This window comes from Mus pahari, chromosome 1 (assembly GCF_900095145.1).
Source record: "Mus pahari chromosome 1, PAHARI_EIJ_v1.1, whole genome shotgun sequence".
NCBI lineage: Eukaryota > Metazoa > Chordata > Mammalia > Rodentia > Muridae > Mus > Mus pahari.
This window is the reverse complement of record NC_034590.1, coordinates 38,205,625-38,227,185: the sequence shown is the minus strand read 5'-3', so window position 1 is coordinate 38,227,185 and position 21,561 is coordinate 38,205,625. Positions and strand designations below refer to the sequence as shown.

The window sequence follows — 21,561 nt, the reverse complement described above, 5'->3', positions numbered from 1 at the left end:
AACGTCTTCCAACAAGGCCACACCTACTCCAACAAGGCCACACCTACTCTAGCAAGGCCAAACCTACTTCAGCAAGGCCACACCTTCTCTAGCAAGGCCACACCTACTCTAGCAAGACCAAACCTACTCTAGCAAGGCCACACCTACTCCAACAAGGCCACACCTTCTCTAGCAAGGCCACACCTACTCTAGCAAGACCAAACTTACTCTAGCAAGGCCAAACCTACTTCAGCAAGGCCACACCTTCTCCAGCAAGGCCACACCACCCAATGCTTGTCCGGCAGTGCCACTTCCCAAGTGTTCACATTTATGAGCCTATGGAGGCCATTCTCATTCAAACCACCACAGGTGACCCTCCGGGAACTTGGTAGGTCCCCCTCTCTAAGGTTCATGATTGTCACATGGCAGGTGAGCTCTGGCTCATACAGCCTTCATCTTCATGAAGTGGGTGGTTGAGAACAGTGCCATACTATAAAAGGATAATTTACATAGATAAGGACAGGCTTTCTATTTTAAAAAATTTTTTTTCTCTTGACAATTTCATACATTTATCATATGCTGTGACTTTTTTGACCCCTGATTACCCCTTCCCACCCCACCTCTCCCACTTAACCTCTTCGCCTTCCCTACAAGCCTCGAGTTTCATGTCTTACTTATTACCCACTGACTTTAGTCTCTTGCCTGAGCATGGCTGTGGGTTTTTGTGCTGTGTGGGCTCCTTACCAGTGGCTGTAACAAAGTAGAAAGACAGCCCTTCCTCCCGCAGCAACCGTTAACTACCAAAAGCTCCTGAGGTAACGGGGGGGGGGGGGTGCATCATGATCCCCTCCCTCACCCATCATGAAATGTTGATGGCCCCATCTTATGTAGGTCATATGCAGGGAACGAAAGCTGCCGTCGGCTTGTGAGGTCATGGTGACGTCACGTCCAGAAGTGTGTTACAGCACTCCTTCTCATCCTCTGGCTCTTGCCGTCTTCTGCATTGTATTCCCAGAGCCTTGAAGAAGGTGATAGAGATGTTCCATTTAGGGCTGAGCCCTGGGCAGTCGTTTACCCTCAGCACTTTGAAAGTTGGATTTAATAAACCACATTAGAGAAGTGAACAGAAACAGGAAATGCCAATAGTTTTATTGAACCTAAATGGACATTCTCTAACTTGCAGTGGTCTGGCCTGACCTTTGGACTTTCTAATGGTAGGTGAATAGCGAACATTCAGGAACAGTCACACCTGGGACTGCAACTGTGCAATCGCCTCTGTAATGCAGGGGAGCCACACCCACCACAGCTCTGGGTGCAGTGCTGCTAAGCTGTGGTGTCCTGGGCTAGCTAGGCCCAGTGCATTGCACATGCTGTTTTCAATCTATGGGTTTATACGCCAGTGTGAGTTGGAAAATATGTCTATGTATATGAAAATCGTTGCTTCCACATGTAATAATACAGAGCTCTTGGTGGGCTGTATTCTGGTTTTGTTCTAAGTGACGTTGAGTGTGGCGCAGCAGTGCAAGCCGATGACGTCATCTGCGCTGCAGTCTTGTCAGAGACTCGGGGAAACATTTGACATTACAGAGCTGGCCTCACTGAATCCTGTCCCGCTTTGGCCAGGGCCAGCTGCTGAGCATCTCAGCAGCCCACGGGGATCTGGAGACTGTTCGGTTCCTGCTCACTGAGAAGCGCGTGGAGCTGCCGACGGAGCCCACTGATGACAACCCAGCTGTGGTGGCAGCGCATTTTGGACACGCCGAAGTAGTACATGAACTACTAGAGTCTTTACCAGGTAAACCTCTGTGTGTGTCAGCTCTGAGACCACTCTCCCTCTAGCTTTGCCTTTTGGAGCATACAGTTGGAACTTCACACATCCTTGGGTAATCTTTTCAGACGGGTTTCTCTCACCTAGCAATATGCATTGAAAGTTTTTCTGTGTCTTTTCATCACTCAGTAGCTTATTCTTTTTATGGCTAAGTAATACTCCATTGAATGGATATACCATGGTATGCTGCATTGGTCATTTGCTTCTGGTGAACTCAAGGTGTTGTAGCCTCTTATAACTTCCTTGTAGTATTGGCTCAGCAATAGGGGACAAGGGGACAAGGGTCAAGAGCTTCACTGTGACTCCAAGTTGAGACACTCTGGGAATGAAATTTAGGTGTTGGGCCTTTGATGTCAAGGCTATGTGCTGAAGAAGAAGAAGAAGAAGAAGAAGAAGAAGCCACACATGGTTTACTATTCTATACTTGATACCTCGAATTTCTTTTATAATTTTAAAACCAAAGGCCCTATTGTTTCTGTACTGGATCACATCCTGCAGTGGCTCTGTGTGGGTGTGTCTGTGTGACAGAGATGACGTCAGAGAACACGAGTTACTTGGCGGAAGCAGAGGTTTCATTCGGACCTAGAACAGCTGCACTTGATTCGTGGCCAAGCCGACGGGGAGATGAGCGTGAGGAGCAACCAGCAGGATTTAGAGGCACTTTCTCTCTGTCCTCTCACCTGCTCCAGGTCCCTGTCCCCCCCAGCGGCTGCTGAACTGGATGCTGGCCCTGGCGTGCCAGCGAGGGCACCTAGAGGTTGTGAAGCTGCTGATCCTGACGCATGGTGCTGACCCGGAGAACTACGCTGTCAGGAAGAATGAGTTCCCGGTCATTGTGCGGTTGCCCCTCTATGCAGCCATCAAGGCAGGTGAGTCCCACACAGTCTACCCTGCCCTGCGAAGGGCCCCACTTCGCTCTTGCCGCTAATTCTCCAGTGACCTGCAACTCCTTCCTTTCTCGTGTGTGTGTGTGTGTGTGTGTGTGTGTGTGTGTGTGTAGGGGGGAGATGCACATGTGTGCAGATGTGTGTTCACACTTAGTGGGGAGGGCCAGAAGTCAGCCTCAGCTGCCATTCCTTAGGACAGAGAGATGGCGTATCTCAATTTTGCCGGGAGAGTCCCTATTCGCCTCAGTTGGCTGGCAGTCCATGCCCATGGATCCTCCTCTCTTCCTCTCCCTGTTTCTGAGATTACAATCATATGCCATCATGCTCAGTATCTTTTTAAAAATAACTTACGGGCCATGTGTGGTGGCACATGCCTTTAATCCCAGCACTTGGGAGGCAGAGGCGGGCAGATTTCTGAGTTCAAGGCCAGCCAGGGCTACACAGAGAAACCCTGCCTCGAAAAACCAAAACCAAAAAAACCCTAATTTTTTTTATTCCACAGTTATTTTTATTTTGTAAAGATGTATTTTTAATTTCTAGAGATATTGTTCAATGTTTAAGAGTGTTTGCTGTTCTTTTTTTTTATTAGATATTTTCTTTATTCACACTTCAAATATTATCCCCTTTCCTGGTTTCCCATCTGAAAACCCCCTATTCCCTTCTCCCCACCCTAGTCACCAACCCACCCACTCCCACTTCCTGGCCCTGGCATTCCCCTACACTAGGGCATAGACATTTCACAGGACCAAGGGCCTCTCCTCCCATTGATGAAGGACAGGTCATACATACTCTGCTACATATGCAGCTGGAGCCGTGAGTCCCTCCATGTGTACTCTTTGGTTGGTGGTTTAGTCCCAGGGAGCTCTGGGGGTACTGGTTAGTTCATATTGCTGCTCTTCCTATGGGGCTGCAAACCCCTTCGGCTCCTTGGGTCCTTTCTCTAGCTCCTCCACTAGGGACCCTGTGCTCTGTCCAATGGTTGGCTGAGAGCATCCACCTCTGTATTTATCAGGCACTGGTAGAGCCTCTGAGGAGACAGCTATATGCTTGTTGACAGAAGCCTGGTATAAAATAACTTATTTTTATTTTATGAGCTTTGGTTGCTGTTTTTCCGACAGGTATGTCTGTGTGAGGGAGTCAGATCCCCTAGAACTGGAGTTACATAGTTGTAAGTTCCCATGTGGGTGCCGGGAATTGAACCCAGTTCCCATGAAAGGGCAGTCAGTGCTCCTAACCACTGGATCCATCTTTACAGCCCCTCGGTATGTTGTTTTTTTTTTTTTTTATGTGAGTCCTGAGGCTGGAACAAGGCTGCACAACTCAGCAGACACTTCACTGATGTGGTCATAACCCTAGCCCTGTCCTCAGTGTCTTTATCAAAATAGCTGCTCCTCCCTACTGTCCTCTCGCTGGGTGGCAGGGACCCACTCTGACAAGGGGGACCTCATGTGCAGCCCTCGAAGATCAAAGTCCCATACACCCTCTCTGCCAGGAATTGGGTGCATCAGGGAAGTCACCTAGGGCTTGCTCTCTAAGCACCAACACCTCCCCACCCCCGAGTGGAAATGGCCACTGGGACAGCTGGATGCCCTGAGCTCTCTGTGGTTTGTCCCATCAGGGAATGAAGACATTGCCATATTCCTGCTTCGGCACGGAGCCTATTTCTGCTCCTACATCCTACTGGATAGTCCCGAGCCAAGCAAACATCTGCTCAGGAAGTATTTCATCGAAGCCAGTGCCCTGCCCAGCAGCTATCCCGGGAAAATCGTGAGTGCGGGAAGGGTCCGAGGCACAGCTTTGAATGGGGCTTTCTTCGGGCTTTGTTTGACACATTTACAAAACCATTAAGTAGGTCAGATGTGTGTTTTAAATTTTCCCTTAAACTGTGTAATACTTTACACTATGCAGGTAGGGTGTACGTAAAAACTCTGGAGCAGGAGTGGGTGGGGTGGGTGGATGGGAGGGCTTGGTGTAATGAAATGCATGCGCCTGCTCTTCTTGAGGTAAGTAATCTACCAAGCTAGGAAACATCCCTTCATAAAAAAAAAACTGTACGAGCATTGTGAACCAAGACAGGGAGCTGGACATGATGGTGCAGGCCTGGGTTCCCGGCAACTGGGGTACAGAGTCGCGGCAGATCAGGGGTACAGTGTCATCCTTGACTCACAGAGAGCCCAGAGCCAGCCTGAAATGTGTGGGGCCCTGTCTAAAAACAAGAAGACAAACAAAAATTATCCTATTTACATTGGCTAATATACCTGCCAACATGGCCGTAACTTCTTCTTCCAAATATGCACTTTGAGGCAAGGTAGTCCCGGCTCTTCTCCTGTGGATATGCACTTGGTTTTGAAGGGATCCTGCGATTTGCCTCTCGTTGTGTAGCCTTATTTACTAGAATGTGGCTGCTTCTGTTAGTCTGCAGTCTGAGGTCCTGAAGCTGGCTGCTCTGGAGTCACTGTGGCTACGGATGCAGCAGCAGCATCTGAGCTTCTCTGGCCCACACCTAGCCCAGCATGAGACATCCTACCCTCATTTTCTCCAGCCTGTCTGGGGAGCACAGCTACCAAGTGTTTTCATTTCCATGTTTTATTAATAGTACTATTAAATTTTCTCACATGTTCATAAAGTATTTACATCCCTGTAATACGAGCCACCTGCTGACATTGGTTGGCTGTCTCTCTGAAGCGTTGGCTTTTCGTTTTCACGTTGGAAATCTCTTGCATGTTAGTGGTGTGGAACATTTGTGGGGCCTGTGTATCTCCAGGCTCTCCCCCAACCGATCATTTTCTTTTTGCCTGTTCTTCTTGTGCTGACACGGATATGAAAACACATATGTCACAGAAGTTCAACTCCTTCATTGGCTCTATGGGGTCTGGGGTGTATAAAGGGGGAATTTCCAGTCAGGTTGGTGACTCTGACAGGATTTTTGTCCATTTAGTTTTTACGTTTTAAGCTTTGTCTTTCCTGCTACATGTGTCTGTGTTATATGAGGGGAGGGTCTGGCTTTCATAGTTCTCAGCGAATAACCAGTTACTCCAGCATAATTTCCACGGGAAACTAGTTGAGTGCGGTGGTGAGCTTGTCTACAGTCCCCACTTGGATGAGAACATCTTCGGTTTGGGACTGTTTGAGTTACATAGCAAGACTCTGGCTCAAATATAAACTAAACTAATAAAAATGGAGCTTCCTCTCTCCTCTGGGCTAAAAGTCACCATTGGCATTTTTCATATGGTTATTGGTATGTGTTTGGGGTTTCTGAGTACTGAGTGCTATGCAAGGACCAACACTGACAAAGCCTTGCTGTTTGATTACAGGTGCCTCGGGTAATCCTTACAACCCAGGATCCTTTGCCTTTTTACATTTTTTTAAAATATAAAATGTTTTTACATTTTAAGCTTTGCCTTCCTGATCCTTTGCCTTTTCCAAAGTCATACACATTCTACTCTATGGGATCCTCACAGACACCCCATTTTGTCGTATCATATAAGCACTTTAGTCCTGTTCACAAGTCTGTCCTACCAGAAGAGCCTGTCGCCTCCTTGGGTGGACACCCTGACCTCGCCCCTTTGCATAAGTCTTGGATCGGTTTCCTGAGTTTCACTTGCAGGTCTCAGGTCATCCCATATTTGTGCCTTTGTGTATAGTTTCTAGGTTTCTCCCAAAGGTCTCGTTGATTTGTGATTTTTTTTTTTTTTTTTTTTTTACTGCTTTGGCACTGTTGGAATGGAATGTACATTTGTGTGGTTCCCATCTCCTTTTCTAGCCCGATGTCCCTGGATGGGGAAAATGCTTTCCTTTTCTGTCTTTGGACTGTCCTCTCGCCAGCTTCCCTTATTAATTCTGAGTTCCTTCAGACTGAGTAGTTCATCAGCAGGTTCAAAAGAAGTGTGTGTCTATGTAACCTGTTTCGTCGGTATCTGCACACCACTAGGATTGTTGAGACTTGGGCAACCATAATGCAGGCAGGCACCTCCCTGGTGTCCCTAGCTTTAAGGCTTTGGTGCTAGGGGTTTATAAGCCCTGGCTTTTGGATTTCTTGACAGTAGACCCTTGTTGTATTTAGAGAGATTTTTTTTTTTTTTGCTTAGTGTTGCATTAAAAGTGTTGCTGAAATAGGTCAAATTGCATGTGAAGCTATAGCTTTTCTACATTAATTCATTGATTACATAGATGATGATGGCAATTGCTGAGCCAACCTTGAATTCTTGCAATGAATAATAATTGGTTTGTTTCTATGGCTGGATTTGAACTATGGACATTCTTTTTACACCTATATTTGTAGACGAGTTGTTCTATAATTTTCAGTTTCTATTGTTCTGTTGAGGTTTGCTTTGTAACCATTCCTGCTTCTCATGACAATTTTAGAAAGTCTTCATTGTTTCTTTGTAGATGTTTTTATAAGGACTATTGTCAATGCTTGGATAAAACGAGTCTTTATTATATTTTTGCTTCTTTTGAATCATCTGTCAGCCCCCTTATATTCAGTTTAGAAGGTTAAATTTTGGTGGCTTAACATGCATTCCCTTTCAATTTGGGGTGCTGCATTAGGTGTTCATTTACGCTTTTTCAAGCGTTCTCTTTTTGTATCTGTGTCTGTGTCTGTGTCTGTGTCTGTGTCTGTGTCAGTGTCTGGGTCTGGGTCTGGGTCTGGGTCTGGGTCTGGGTCAGTGTCTGGGTCTGGGTCTGGGTCTGGGTCTGGGTCTGGGTCTGGGTCTGGGTCTGGGTCTGGGTCTGTTTCTGTGTGTCTGTTTCTGTGTGTCTGTGTCTGTGTCTGTGTCTGTGTGTCTGTGTGTCTGTGTCTGTGTGTCTGTGTGTCTGTGTCTGTCCCTGGGGTCTGTGTCTGTGTGTCTGTGTGTCTGTTTCTGTGTGTCTGTGTCTGTCCCTGGGGTCTGTCCCTGTGTCTGTCCCTGTGTCTGTCTCTGGGTCTGGGTCTGGGTCTGGGTCTGGGTCTGGGTCTGGGTCTGGGTCTGTCTCTGTCTCTGTCTCTGTCTCTGGGTCTGGGTCTGTCTCTGTCTCTGTCTCTGGGTCTGGGTCTGGGTCTGGGTCTGGGTCTGGGTCTGGGTCTGGGTCTGGGTCTGGGTCTGGGTCTGGGTCTGGGTCTGGATTTCTCTTCTTTTATGATGTTAAGCAGCTTGGCTTTTTCTCCTTCAAACTTCTGCAGAACACCTAGTGAGTGTGTCTTAGATCAGGGAACTAAATTTCATTCGACCCTAACTCCCACCCCCACCTCCCTGCTTCACATGTCCCTCTTTATAGTACTCTGTAGTTGATAATGAGATGTGTTTGGGGCTCCAGGATCTGTCACTCCTGCTTCTTTTCTCATAGCACCTTCTCCATCTCCAAAAGAAAAAAAGCCAATAACATACTTGTCTCATAACGATGTTTGGTACTTAAATGTGGTAGTATTTGTAACTTTCTAGTAGCAAGACTGGGCCCAACCAGTTAGGTGTGGTGCAATCATCCTTCTGTATCCTTGAGTGTGAGTTTCAGGACCATGGAAGATGATACCAAAACCCACAGATGCCCAAGTCCCTCATATGAAATGTCCTGGTGTTCCTATATCATCCACACACCCCCTCCTGTATAGTTAAAGCACATCCATATGGCTTAGAAAACCTCACACAATGCAAAGGGGGGTTGTGGCTGGTCCTTACAATGTAGCACTTGGGGAGAGATGACAAGAAGGAAGGTTTGTCCATGTTCACTACACATTCGAGGTTTGGGGGTTTTGTTTATTTTTTAATTAATTTTGATATGTGATTAGGTTAATCCACACACAGAGCCACTGGGTAGAAGGGCTGACTGTAATTCTTTTTCAAATGTCTTGGGTTGAATATTAATTTATTTATCTTGCTGATCACATTACTCAACCCCTATTTGTCTGAAGTGTGGATATAGAGACATGTCTTTCTGCACCAACACATATATGCATGTGATTGTAGGTACATATGTGTCTAGGTACATATACATCTTCCCACTGCTACTGAGTTTTTAATCTCATTTGTGTGTTCTACAAGGTTGTCTCCCATATGTGGCTTGATATAAAATAACCATGTGCTGGCTAGTTTTATGTCAACTTGATACGAGCTAGAGTCATCTGAGAGGAGGGAGCCTCAGTTGAGAAGATGCCTCTATAAGATGGGGATGAATGCAGACAAGCCCGAAGAGCATTTTCTTTATTAGTGATTGAGATGGGAGAGCCCAGTCCTCTGTGGGTGGCATCATCCCTGGGCTAGTGGTCCTGGGTTCTATAGTGAAGCAGGCTGAGGAAGCCGTGATGAGCAAGCCAGTAATCAGATCCACCCCTCCTCCATGTTCTCTGAATCAGCTTCTGCCTCCAGGTTTCTGCCATATTTGAGTTCCTGCCCTGACTTTGATGTAGAAGTGTAAGTCAAATGAACTCTTCCTTCCCCCAACTTGTTTTGGTCATGATGTTCTATCACAACAGTAGCAATAGGACAGAAATTGGTACCAGGAGTGGGGTATTGCTGTGATAGACCTGCTATGTTGTTTTAGGGATGATCGAAGAAGGACTTTGGCATTTTGGGAAGAAAATTTGTTGAATGTCAAAGCTTGGTGAGCTGTTCTGTTGGAGTTTGGAAGATAAAAATGTTGACAGAAAAATTCAGAGGATGGAGGTCTGGCTTGTGAAGTTTCAAAAAAAACTTTGACAGTCACTTAAAGACTCTTTGGGGCCATTGCATGTTTTGAATTGTGATTCTAGTCAGCTGGGATGGAAGAATCAGCCATGATAAACGAAAGACCAGCATTACTGAAGTAAACCTTTGCTTTACTGGTACAATCGATGCTGGTTACCTAGGGCTGAGGAATTAGTGGTAATTAAGAAGAGACCAGCCTCACTGAGGTGAAATCTTGGCAGTGTTTTCTCAGAAGCAGCACACAGAAGAAGCACACACTTGGTTATCTCTGTGTTTCAGTTGGTCACACATAAAAGTCACCTAGGTGGTACTGGCTTTGAAGGGATGAGGGGGTCATGGGGAGCAGCTGAGCCTTGTCATTGTGTGGCAGAGCTGGAGCCCTTGAAGAGAGCCCAGGCCAGGCTCTTGATGAAAGTACAGCCCACTTGCAGCAAGAGATCCCAACATTTCAGAGATGCCAGTACCATGGGACAGCAGCAGTGGTGGAGTGGAGTCAGCCTGAGCTTAGGAGACACTGTGTGTGCTGTGCAGGTTAGAGCCAGAGAAGTGACCCAGGCCCTTTGAAGGAGTCACGAAGACCGTGAGTGCATCCCAGACATTGGACACTGAGTTATTTACACAGCTGGAGTTTGGGTTGGCTTTGTTCAGAATGTGACTGGGCCCTGGTTCATCCCCTTTGAAGTAAGAAAGCATTTATCTATTTTTTTTATTTTATAGGAACCCACAGTTGTAGATGTTGGATTTTTTTTAAGTGTTCTTATTTTTAAAGAGTGTAGAAGTCTTAAATTTTGGAATGTTTATGTTGTAATGTTGATATTAATGCATGATCTTGGAGATGAACAAGAAGGAAAGGTTATGGCTTAACAGTGATATGTTTGTGTCAAGTTGACAAGGGGTCAATTGTACTGGCTAGTTTTATGTCAGTTTGACACAACCTATAGTCATCTTAGAGGAGAGAACCTCAGTTGAGAAGATGCCTCCATAAGCCTGGGCTGTAAGCAGACAAGCCGTCAGGGTCTCAGGATAGTGAGTGGGTCTCACTTTCCTTTGTACTACAATGCCTAGGAGTCTTAAACATTTCTCATTCAAATTATACCCTACACTGATGGATCCAAATCTTGGAAGCAGGGCGTGGCCTCGGGAGTTTTAGAAACTCCCCCAGGTGATTCCAGTGTGCTCCAGATGTTGACAGCCAGTGGCTTTGGTTTCTAAGTATAATGTTGAAGCAGAGAGGGCCAGACAGCTCTGATCCTGTCTGCAAGCTGTCTCCCACCCCACATGCCAAGGCTAGCAGCCAGCTAATGAAAAGTCAAAGAAAAGACCATAATGCATTTCCCTCTCTCTCCTGAGCTCTTTAGCTCACATCAGTAGAGGAAATGAAATCACAGTACAGACCAATTCATCCCAGCTCCCCGGGCTTCTGCAGAGCAGGTATTATTTTTGTGATTCAAGTGAATCTCAAAGGCAAATGCCCTGGAATGGGTGCACTGGACTGTCTTGTAATCTCAAACCTGCAAGGGGACACTACCTCTGTGCTGCCACCAAAGAACACATAAGGGTGATGGCCCAGGAGGCCCAGGTAAGCTCAACACCTTTCCATGTATCCTGTAGGACTGTTACTGTTGTTTGTGGCTGTTTTACTTTAAAATATTGAGCTTCAAATGCTGGGTATTAAACCGAGCACTTTGCCCACATGATACCCTGCCTGAAAAGGCCAGGAAGGACACTGGTGATGGAGGGTACCTCCAGTGACATTTTTTTTAGGATATGCCACCTTGTATTGTGTGTAGATCCTGCTCCCCTAACTGGCTTATGTGGTTTGGGGTTTCTTTTGGGAAACAGGGTCTTACTATATCCCAAGTGGCCTTGAACTTGCAACTCGGTATCCTGAGTGCTAAGATTGTACAAGTGATCCTTAGTAGATTTTTTTTTCCTGGTATATTTGGGCAGGCTCTCATATAATCCAGGCTGGCGTTGAACTTGCTGCATGTTGAGGATGACCTTGAATTCCTAATCACCCTGCCTCTGCCTCCTTAGTGCTAGGGTTGCAAGCATTCACCATCTGTAATCGGTATTGTTTTAATGTCATTTCTGCCCCTCTGGAAACTTCAGCTAACACAGGCAGAACAGCCGTGGGTTGAACAGCACTGGTTCTGAGGCTGCCAGGGCCCACCTCTGCTGGCTGACTAGGAACTGCTAAGATGCTCTTATTTTCCACAGGCAGCGTCTGGCTCCTTGGACCTTGTTAAGTAAGGAAGGTCACAGAAGCCAAACACGTGACCAGATCTGCTCAGACACACTTTGCGAACACTAGAAGCGAAGCCAAGTCAGATCTGGCAAAGCCATTTCCCTGGTTCTCGGTATCTAACTTCAACTGCCAGATTCTTGTCTACTGAGAGCCATGTTCTCAGTGGACAGCTGGACTGTGCTGTGCTGTATTGTTGTGAGAACAAAACAAAACCCAGCCTGTTGCTTTGACACCTAGAGAAGAGAACTCAGAAACACCAGGAGACACCTGGCTTGCATAGTTTAACCACTGGTGACCCACCAGCCTGTCTCCGTGTTGGAGCTGAACAGCAGGTTGTCTGTGCTGAAGCAGGTCTTTGCCTTCGTGACCTGGGTGGGTGTTTCTATCTTCAGATTGCACAGGAAAGGCCTGAGGCATTCAGGGAGGTCTGGGCCTCTGCCTTTGATGGCCTGTGAAAGCTGCCAATTGCCCCAGCTGCTTCTACCGCCAGCTCATAGTTTGTTTTGTTTTATTTTGTTTTGTTTAAGGGATAGATAAGGCTTTGGGGGAGAACTATCTTCCTAGGTAAGGCCTTGCACTTGTTGCAGGGGATTTTCTTCAAGAATTGTAAGTAATCACGATGTAGAACTTTCATGTATACATTGTGGCCATCTTAGTTCCTTGAACCTGTGAGTGTCTGAAAGTTCGGTTTCCTGTGACAGAGGCAGAAATTAGGTTCCCTGGATTTAAATCTCAGGATGAGGGAGGCTCCAAAGGGGTAGAGACCGTGCTGTCAAGATTGTGAGTTCCCACAGCCTGGCCTGTTCACCCCCTACTCAAGTGAAAGGAAGAGAAAGCTCTCCGCTACCCTCAGAGGGTCACAGAGCAAAGTCTGGCATCTTCTGGCCATTGTGCTTTTTCTGGTCTTGTTACATTACAGCATCCCCTCATTATCAATGGCTCTACTTCTCATGGTGTCAATTATTCAGTCAATTTGGTCCAAAAAAATATTAAATGAAAACTTCTAGATAGAACTATTCTTAAGTCTTAGATTGTATGACATTCCAGGTATCATGATGGAATCTTAGACTTACAATGCATCCCGTCCTGTGCCAGCTATGAAGCACCTCCTTGTCCAGTGCCTCCATGCTGGAGTTTATACCTGACCAACAGTCCCTTAGCCACTGTCTCAGCTCCCGGACTGACCCCCAGGGTGTGCTGGGGCTCATGCTTAAGTGGTTCATCCTTATGTTGCTTATAGAGTGGCCCACGCACCTGAGAGGAAATGCTGGCAGCTCAGATACACACCAACGCATTTTGAGAGAATGACATGGCTCTCTTGACTTCTGTTGACAACTTTTTGCTATTATTCTATTATTAGTTTTTGCTGTTGATCTCTTACTATGTGCAGCATACAAATTAAACTCATATAATTGGCATAGATACATAGGAAAGAGCTTATCATATTTAGAGCTTGATAGTAGCCGTAGTCCAAGCATCCCTGAGATCTCAGGACATCTCCCCATGGATGAGGAAGGACAAATGTGTTCCTCACAGGTATAATTTTCTCTAGTCTTCACAGACTCACTCCTTCCAGTAAGGTGTCCTGTGGGACATGATAGGGTTGGAGCCGACCTACAGAGCAAGACCTCTTACGGAGGTTTCCATCCACAAACTGCAACCTCTCTGGCCTAATAAATCGTTACAGATATGTAGTTGCATAAAACAGGTATACAAACCAAACATTTACTGTTAATAGAGCATGAAGAACTTTATATTAAAAAACAATCTTTTAACATATATAATTTACCAGTTATTAGGGGCTAAAGCAAATTTGCAGACCACTGAGGGAGTTGTGTGTGCTTATTTTTACAGAAAGAATTCCATCTCAGCTGAAAACCTGATGCTACGGGAACTTAGAGCATTGTCAGTATTGTTCAGAAGTGGCTATTGATCACACACACACACACACACACACACACACACACACACACATCAGTGCCTAAAACCACCACATCACATAAATATATAGCATGAGGTAGCAGAACTGTGATTAGGGCCATCTCAGAAAGTGCTAGAAATTCTGTTACAATCCCCAGCTGAAGCTCATTGAATGGTTTTTTTTTTTTTTTTAATGAAACGTGTCAGCAAATCAAATTACACTTTCTGCAACCAAACATCCCAGCACAATACAGCGTAAATGTATTCTGATTGTCCTTACAGGAGAAACAGCAGCTGGAAACTATTTGAAGTTGTTTTTCTCCTTAATTAAACCATTACATGTCTATAAGAACAGAATATCTATATATGTAGTAAAACGTGTTGCATTTCTTAATACCATAGCCCAGGTCCAGGCTGCAGTGGTTTTGGAACCTGTGTTAGCAATGCTGGCACAGTGCCAGTGCCTGTGCTGTGTGCTGCCATCTGAGACTACTGTGAAGTCACATGACACCACAGGAGTGAGTTCTGCTAAAAAAAACGGCTCAGGTTCAAGACACCATTGATCTGAAGCTGTCTTTCAGTCATTACGCATTCAAAAGCCTTTTAGAATTGCCAAAGGCTTGTGACTCCCCCACATTCGGACTCATGGCCCCACATAGGCGTACAAGGTACAGTTTAAGAAGCTTGGATATAAAGCAATAGTTGTGTTTGTTACTCATATTTAGTTAAGAGCAGAGAAAATGATTGATAAACCAGACATGCAGAAAACTGTTACTTGATCTTACATGGCAACCTGGAAAACACAGGAAGGAAGGATAAGAGAGCAAGTGAGAAACATCAGTAATATTGGGACTGCGGGGATGTAGCTCAATCGTTTAATCACGGTGCAGGCAAACTGCAGACAAGCTAGAACTAAGCCTGAGAAACTCATTAGAACTATCCACCATCCATCATTCTCATAAATACTATAAATATTATATCGTCAATTATAAAAATCAGGGAGATACTTGGTGTTCCCATGTGTTAAAAGTCTTCTTCCAAATATGAAGATGTATAATCAGACACACTATGAATGCATTTAAATAGTGAAGTTATTTATAATAAAGGGCATTTTTTTAAAAAATGAACCTATTTTTAGAGATCAGTAAAGTGGGTGAACCTGAATTCCCACCTAATTGGGAGGCTGGGGCAGGAGAATTGAGCCTAGGAGTTCCAGAACAGCTAGACAACAGAAGAAGACACCCTCTCAACAAAACACAGGAATAAAAAGCAAAGCGACCAAAAAGTTTAAATCCAGAATAGGTCATCACTCACTGATCCCTTCTCATCCGTTGGGGTTGGCTTTAACCCAGCCAGTGTCTGTGAGTCGCCTCCTGTGACTGGGACTCCACATGGCCTGGCTACAATTTCACCTCTGCAGTCACCTTGGTTACAGATTCCACTAGAAACGAACAAGAGAAACAGGCAGTGAATTCATATGTGAGCAGACCCAAGACAGCGAACCACCACAGAGGAGCATACACAAACCTAGTAGCAATTACGAAAAACCAAAGCAACTTAAAGCACGGACACCCACCTATTAAACGATCAAACATAAACAGAAATGCTCAGTAAGACCTTTGGCAGGGCCCAGAGCAGCGGACCCATCATCATGTGCCGGTACTGCAGATCGGTTCCATGTGTGCAAAAGTGATTGGCATCACATGGCAAAGACTAGTAATTTTTTTTTCTCCCAGGGAATTATTCTGCTTTCGGTATTTCATTTCTGAAATCTATCCATAGGACATAATTCAAAAGGTATGCATAGTCACTGCCACAACAGCCAAATCCTGATATTTATAAGAAGGAAAATTGAGGAGCAAACCCCAAATGTCCAATAGCAGGGAGAAGAGTCGCTGCCTCCTCAACACTCACTACACTGCTTTATGTCCCCAAGTTACTCTGTGAACATCAGCCCCACACAACGTCCTCAGGTATGTCTTCCTTAATTCACCATATGGGCGCACACCCTCCTCATCTCTCAAAACTTCCTGTCTGCCATATTCTTAATATCTAGGGTTGACTCTTTGGATGACATTCCTGTTGATGCCAACTCCTACCTGAACAGAAGCTTCCTGAAAGCAGCACCCCTGACTGCCTTTGCCAATCAGTATAGATTCTGAACAGGATTAGTAGATGGTCAGATGGATGTATGAATGGATGGATGGATGGATGGATGGATGGATGGATGGATGGATAGACAGATGGACGGGAGGATAGGTAGATGGATGGATGGGTGGATAGATGGATAGATGGATGGATGGATGGATGGATCATTGGATGCATGTGTGAATGAATAGGTGGTTAGATGAGTGGTTATATTGGTAGGGGATGGGGTGGATGATGGATGGAAGGACAGATGGATATATGGATGAATGATTGGGTGGATGGGTGAATACTTCAAATTATATCCCTTGTTTATAAGTGATATCATAGTTTAAATGAACTTTGCAAAATATTCTGCTTTAATCCCTCACATAAGTGTGGGGCAGAAATCTTGCTTTTATTTAAAAATTGAGGAGCCTGGTTGGGGGGGGGTGTCTCTCAGTAATAAGCTACAGATCTTTGCTAACTACACACAGATTTTTCATGTCTGGCCTTTTCTCTTTCTCAACTAAGTGTTAACAAAGCAGTGGTGGGAGGATTCTTACAAATTTCCTATATTTTAGAAGAATAACTAAAATAGTACAAGTAAGAAAGGGCAGTATTGATTGGGGTACCCTGTAACTTTTTAAGAACTTTAGGGGCTCAGTGCAGACTGTGTCAGCCATGCAAGAGGCCCTGGGTTCTATCATCAGGGTGGAAAACGAGAGAGTTAGTGTAGACAGAGGCTGGCTTCCCTAAGAAGTGTCTAGCATTCATCTGACTTAAGAGTAGCTCTGTGATCCCTTTCCTCCCTAATCAGCTGGGGTTGGCAGGGTCTGAGTTACCTCTGTGCTGATTTTCTGGAGAGACATTTTATTGGCCCTAGGACTGAAATATTTGAGTTTGGTTTAACTGCCGTCTATTTTTAAAGATGTTATAGCAGCTTTTACATCCATGAACACACATGCAATTGACCTGGAATTTTAATGGCTCTTACAGAATCCCTAGTTTTGACTCATAAAACGAAGCGAGCAGCTGTAGCAACGATCATTTACACAACACGGGGACTGTTTGTTCTTTAAACTTCTTACTTGAGAACAATTTATATTGAATTAGGAACTTGTGGGAATGGTTCTTTAGTTATTTCCCCTGGATACATCATTTCCCACTTACTTTTATTGTGTCACGTTGGGGATTTTTTTTTTCTTTTGGTAAATAAATCTTGTATTTCAGTGTAGTCAGGGGCCTCTTAGCTCTGGCTAACAATAAAATCTCCCATATTTTAGACAATTTTTTTACACTGCTATTTTTACTCGTAGGTTATTAAGATTGGGTTATTTTCTTTTTTAAAATATCTTTTATTCATCTTTACCAATTCCATGCACATGGATTTGTCTTGATTATATGCACCCTGACTCCTCCACCTCCCACTTCCCCTGAACACCGACACACACCTCCACACACTGTAACCCACTGAACTCCTCATCTTGTTGGATTGGTCTTGTAAAGGTAACCATGGTGTTAGTGAGATCATGGATGCAGATACAGTGTTGTATCTAAAGAGAGCATTTCATAACATCTGTCTCCACCCTACCTTACATTTATTTCTGCCCCTTTTCACTATACTCCCTAAACTTGCAGTGAGGGATGGTGTAAGTGTTCCATTTAGGGCTGAGCATTTAACACCCACCTACCCTCAGAGCTTTTGCCAGCTGCCCACTGCAGAAAAAGCATCTCTGACCTATGATGTAACCCTAAATGTTTAGAAGGCAGTTCCATGGGGGCATTTAGCAAACCAGTGATAGAAGGTCCTGTGACCTCCCCAGCCAGGAGCTTTTGACCATGTTTGAAGATGTAACTTCTTCCCTGACCTGACTCCCCCACGGCACCAGCCTCAGGTCCCACAGGAAAGTGAGCATGTTTGGTTTTAAGCTCGTCGGTGGTGATCAACTTCATTGGTGTTTGAGAGATGCTCAGTTTAACCTTCTTGATCATGCTCCTGCTTTCCTTCATCTCCATTGTCCGTGTTAGCCTCGCTGCCTTTGCTTTTCTGCGCTCTCTCATCCCTCTGTGCTGAGTGAGCACAGAACACTATGGTGTTTCCATTTTCCCCTCTTGTTACTGATCAGAGCTGTGGGCTCTCCGATCACTGTGAGGTTTTTTGTTGTCCTAAGTTTCTATACTGTTGCTGTGTGTTGGCTTTTTTTCCTTCTCTTCTCCCCACCCCACATTGTTTAAAGGGGAGATATTTCAATGTCCAAATAATTGACCACTGTTTAATCCTCTTCTCCCAGGTGATCATAGGTGTGAGCTGTGTAGTTGGGAAAGGGACGAGATATGTTTTTCCAAGTTTCTTTCCCTTCATATCTCCAAATTTAACCAATTGATGAGAAGGTTCCCCTGTGAAATAGAACTTATTCTCTGGCCTCTGCCCTTTAGTGACCTCCCCCAATTACGTGTCAGATAGCTTTATAAATCCCCCCATGGTTCTTTGCATAGTTCATCTTTCATGGTCTGCTGTCAATTTTATCAGCACTTTCATTGATTTTTTTTTTCTGTTATCTCTTTTGCCTTGTGTCAGGACATAAAGATTTAACGTCATTGTAATCTTTGATTGTAATAATTTACCTTTTATCACAACCTGTCTTAGGTGTCTTTGGATGACTCTCAGCTTTCCCACAGCCCTATAAGGATACAGATTTAGTAGAGAGGGAGAAATATCGAACACTAGACACATAAACTATAGTCCTGAGTCTGTTGTAGAACTAGGTCACTTCTGGAGTTCTTTCTGTGGAGGTTGTAGCAGCCTTGCAGGAATGCTGAAAATGGTCAGTTGAAAGTGCTTGTAAGAAGTGCTGTCATCTGATGGTAGCTCAACCTCTGGACTGTTCACCTACAATCAAGTCTCAATTGTGCTTGCATTAAGTCAGGGGTTCCTCTGATAGCACAGCCAGTGGAATAAATGGGGAGATAATATAAATGGAAAAATGGATATGCAGAGAAATTTTAATCTAGCATTATGCCTGTTCTGATAAGGGATTATATCCAAAGATTTACACACCTTTAATCCTGTTAGCTAGAATATAGACATACCCAAAGTACACATACCTTTAAGATAAAATTGTTTGTAGAAGGAAGCAGCTATGTTTGAAAGTGATATGTAACTGAGGGGCAGACAAAGTGATGAATCAGAGAAAGATTTCACAGAAGAGTCAGAGATATGATGCGTCTAACTCTCATGAGAACAGCACAGGACAGAGAAGCGTGGAGAAAGGGTCGGTTAGCTAGCAGTCAGTGCAGTGAGTGCAGGACAGTTCCTGAGTTCACCAGTTCAATGCAGGTCATCAGAGGCAGTTGAAGCTAGAGAATAAGAAGGAGCCAGAAGGGTAGAACAAAGTGCCAGAGTTAGTTTGAGGCAAGCAGAGCAATTCAATGAGAAGCTGAGAGAAACCAGATAGAATCAGTCAGCTTAGAGGGGAGTTTGAGCCAGGATTGCTGTGCTGAACCAGCCAGCCAGAGTTTGGAAAGAAATAGAAAGGGTGAGCTTATTCAGCAGTAAGCCTCTGAGACAGCAATTACATCTGGTGAATAAAAGTTACTTCTACAGGCTAGATGGGTATAGATGATAAGTGGATAATAATGATTAATGAATAGATGGATGGATAGATGGACAGATATGAGATAGATAGATAGATAGATAGATAGATAGATAGATAGATAGATAGATAGATAGAGGAGATGAGACTTGCTACGGGAGTTGGTTTGTGTTAACTGTAGAGATTTAACAGCCCCTTGACTCTTTCTTTGAGATGGGTGTGAGTCTGTGGATGCTAATAACATGTCTAGTAGTAGACTTATGGAAGACCTGAGAACCTAGAGGACTGTTCATGAAAAGCCCCCATGTTTGGATTTCTATTGTCAGTGAGGACAAGGGGAATGTCCCAGGCAGAAGTCTACAAAGAAAATGACATCTGCTGTTCAGTCCTGTCTCAGCTGGCTGATGGAATGGCACCTGCCCATGTTGAGAGCACATACTCTACATCCACTGATCTCCTTCAGACCCTCACACACACACACACAGGCATGCCCTCCCAGGTCTCCAGGGATTTCTTCATGGAGTCCATACCTACAATTAACCTTCACCTGAAAAGAACAGGCAACTATAACAGGGTTTTTGTTTGTTTGTTTGTTTGTTTGTTTTGTTTTGTTTTACATACCATTAAACTTGGATTTAAAAGTTATAATTTTGTTTTTAACATTTTTCAATCATCTGGTTTCTGTGGTAATGTCTATTCTACTTTATATGATTGGCAGCTAAGCACTATTAAGTCTGACACTCACAAAATATTTTAGCAGACATGTTTCATCAGAACTGTTACTATTTTTTCTCTCATTCAGTCATTGAATAAACTTAGTAAGCCTCTCAAGATTAGGAAAAACCCGTCCTCCCTCTCTTGATCTCTCCTTTCCCTGCTTTCTGAAGTAAATATTCTCAAGTCTTTCTTGGACTTCCTTGTACACCACAGGTCTTCCCTGACTGGGTGGCTGATTTTAGGTCATTTTATTACCTGCTGATCTTGCTTTGTCATCTACTCCCTTGGCAGGTGCCCTTGGTTTTAAAGAATCCATTTCTTCCTTTTGCTTTCCACAAAGGTGTTATTTATAGTCTTTTCTAGAGTATTTTATTCCATGTGTGCATGTGCATGCAGACTTGCACACGCATGTGTCCATGCCTGTGTATGCACATGTATGTTTGTGTGTGTGTGTGTGTAATGTGTGCGTGCAATTATGTACACACACACATCACAGCATATGTGGAAGTTAAAGGATTGGTTCTGTCTTCCTACCATATGTGTTTTATGGATAGAACCTAATTGTTGGTGTCTGTTAATGGAATCGTCTGGATTCTCTGGTTTTTTTGTTTGTTTGTTTGTTTTACTCCTTTTCATTAGTTAGCTTTCCTTTACTATATCAGAATACCCAAAGGAAATCAAGTAATATGGAGGGAAGGTTTCTTTATCTCAAGGTTTCAGAAGTTTCAGGCCATGATCAGTTGTCCTCACTGCCTTGGGCCTGTTGCTTGGCACCTGGGTGAGAATATGTAGCAAGGGGCCCATTTGATTCCTGACTGGGAATCAAAAGAAAGAAACCAAAAGAGAAGAGACTGTGTCCAGATATCTTCCTTTAAGGGTGTGCCCCTGAGGACCAAAAGACTTCCCATTTCCTCCCCAGCCCCATACGCCCCAATAAGACACTGGAGACAAGGCCTTTGCCACTAGACTGCAAGGCTCTTCCAGATCTGAACCACAGACCGGCTTTGCCTGACTGAGTAGGATCCTGTGATGGTTTTGTGTGGCCTCTGACTGCCACTTTGAAAAGAATCTAGAACTTTCTGAGATTAAAAAGCTTGAGATTAAAAAGAGTTACACACCAAGAAAAGAGATGGAGAAACAAACAAACAAACAAAAAAACCAAACCAAACCAAACCAAAACAAAACAAAAAGACACATTGGCACATAGGCAAAGCAGCTTGAGAGAGCAGACAGAGAACAGCTTGGACTCCATCTTTAACTCTTCACAGTACTGCAAAAATAAAGCCCTCAGGAGGATGCATTTGGATGGACTGGATGGTTTAGCAAGAGTAGGCACCTATCGAGACAGACATATCTGTAGAAAACCACATTTGTATAAAAATTAACACGCATATGACTGGGATGATGGCATGCTGAACTCAAAGTCCCGTGGTAACTCAAACTAATTCTAATCAGGGACAGTAACCAGTTGTCTTCTCCTAGTGCTTCCATAACCAAAGCATGGGTAGCTTTAGATGAACATTCAGAAGTCCCAAATTGAAGAGAAACCATCTTCAGCCATCATCTGAGAACCTCTGTTGAGCAAAGAAAGCTTGGGGGTTGC

The 21,561-nt window shown here is 44.4% G+C and overlaps 1 protein-coding gene across 2 annotated transcripts in view; it reads left to right on the top strand.

Moving 5' to 3' along the window:
- Window positions 1-21,561, top strand: part of Lrrk1 (leucine rich repeat kinase 1) — a 131,913-nt gene that overhangs the window by 56,559 nt on the left and 53,793 nt on the right. For both annotated transcript variants that reach the window (XM_021205384.1, XM_029540805.1), the window contains exons 4-6: window positions 1,603-1,774; window positions 2,497-2,676; window positions 4,313-4,461. In XM_021205384.1, coding sequence (XP_021061043.1) covers window positions 1,603-1,774; window positions 2,497-2,676; window positions 4,313-4,461 — 501 coding nt within the window. The remainder of the gene's footprint in view (window positions 1-1,602; window positions 1,775-2,496; window positions 2,677-4,312; window positions 4,462-21,561) is intronic.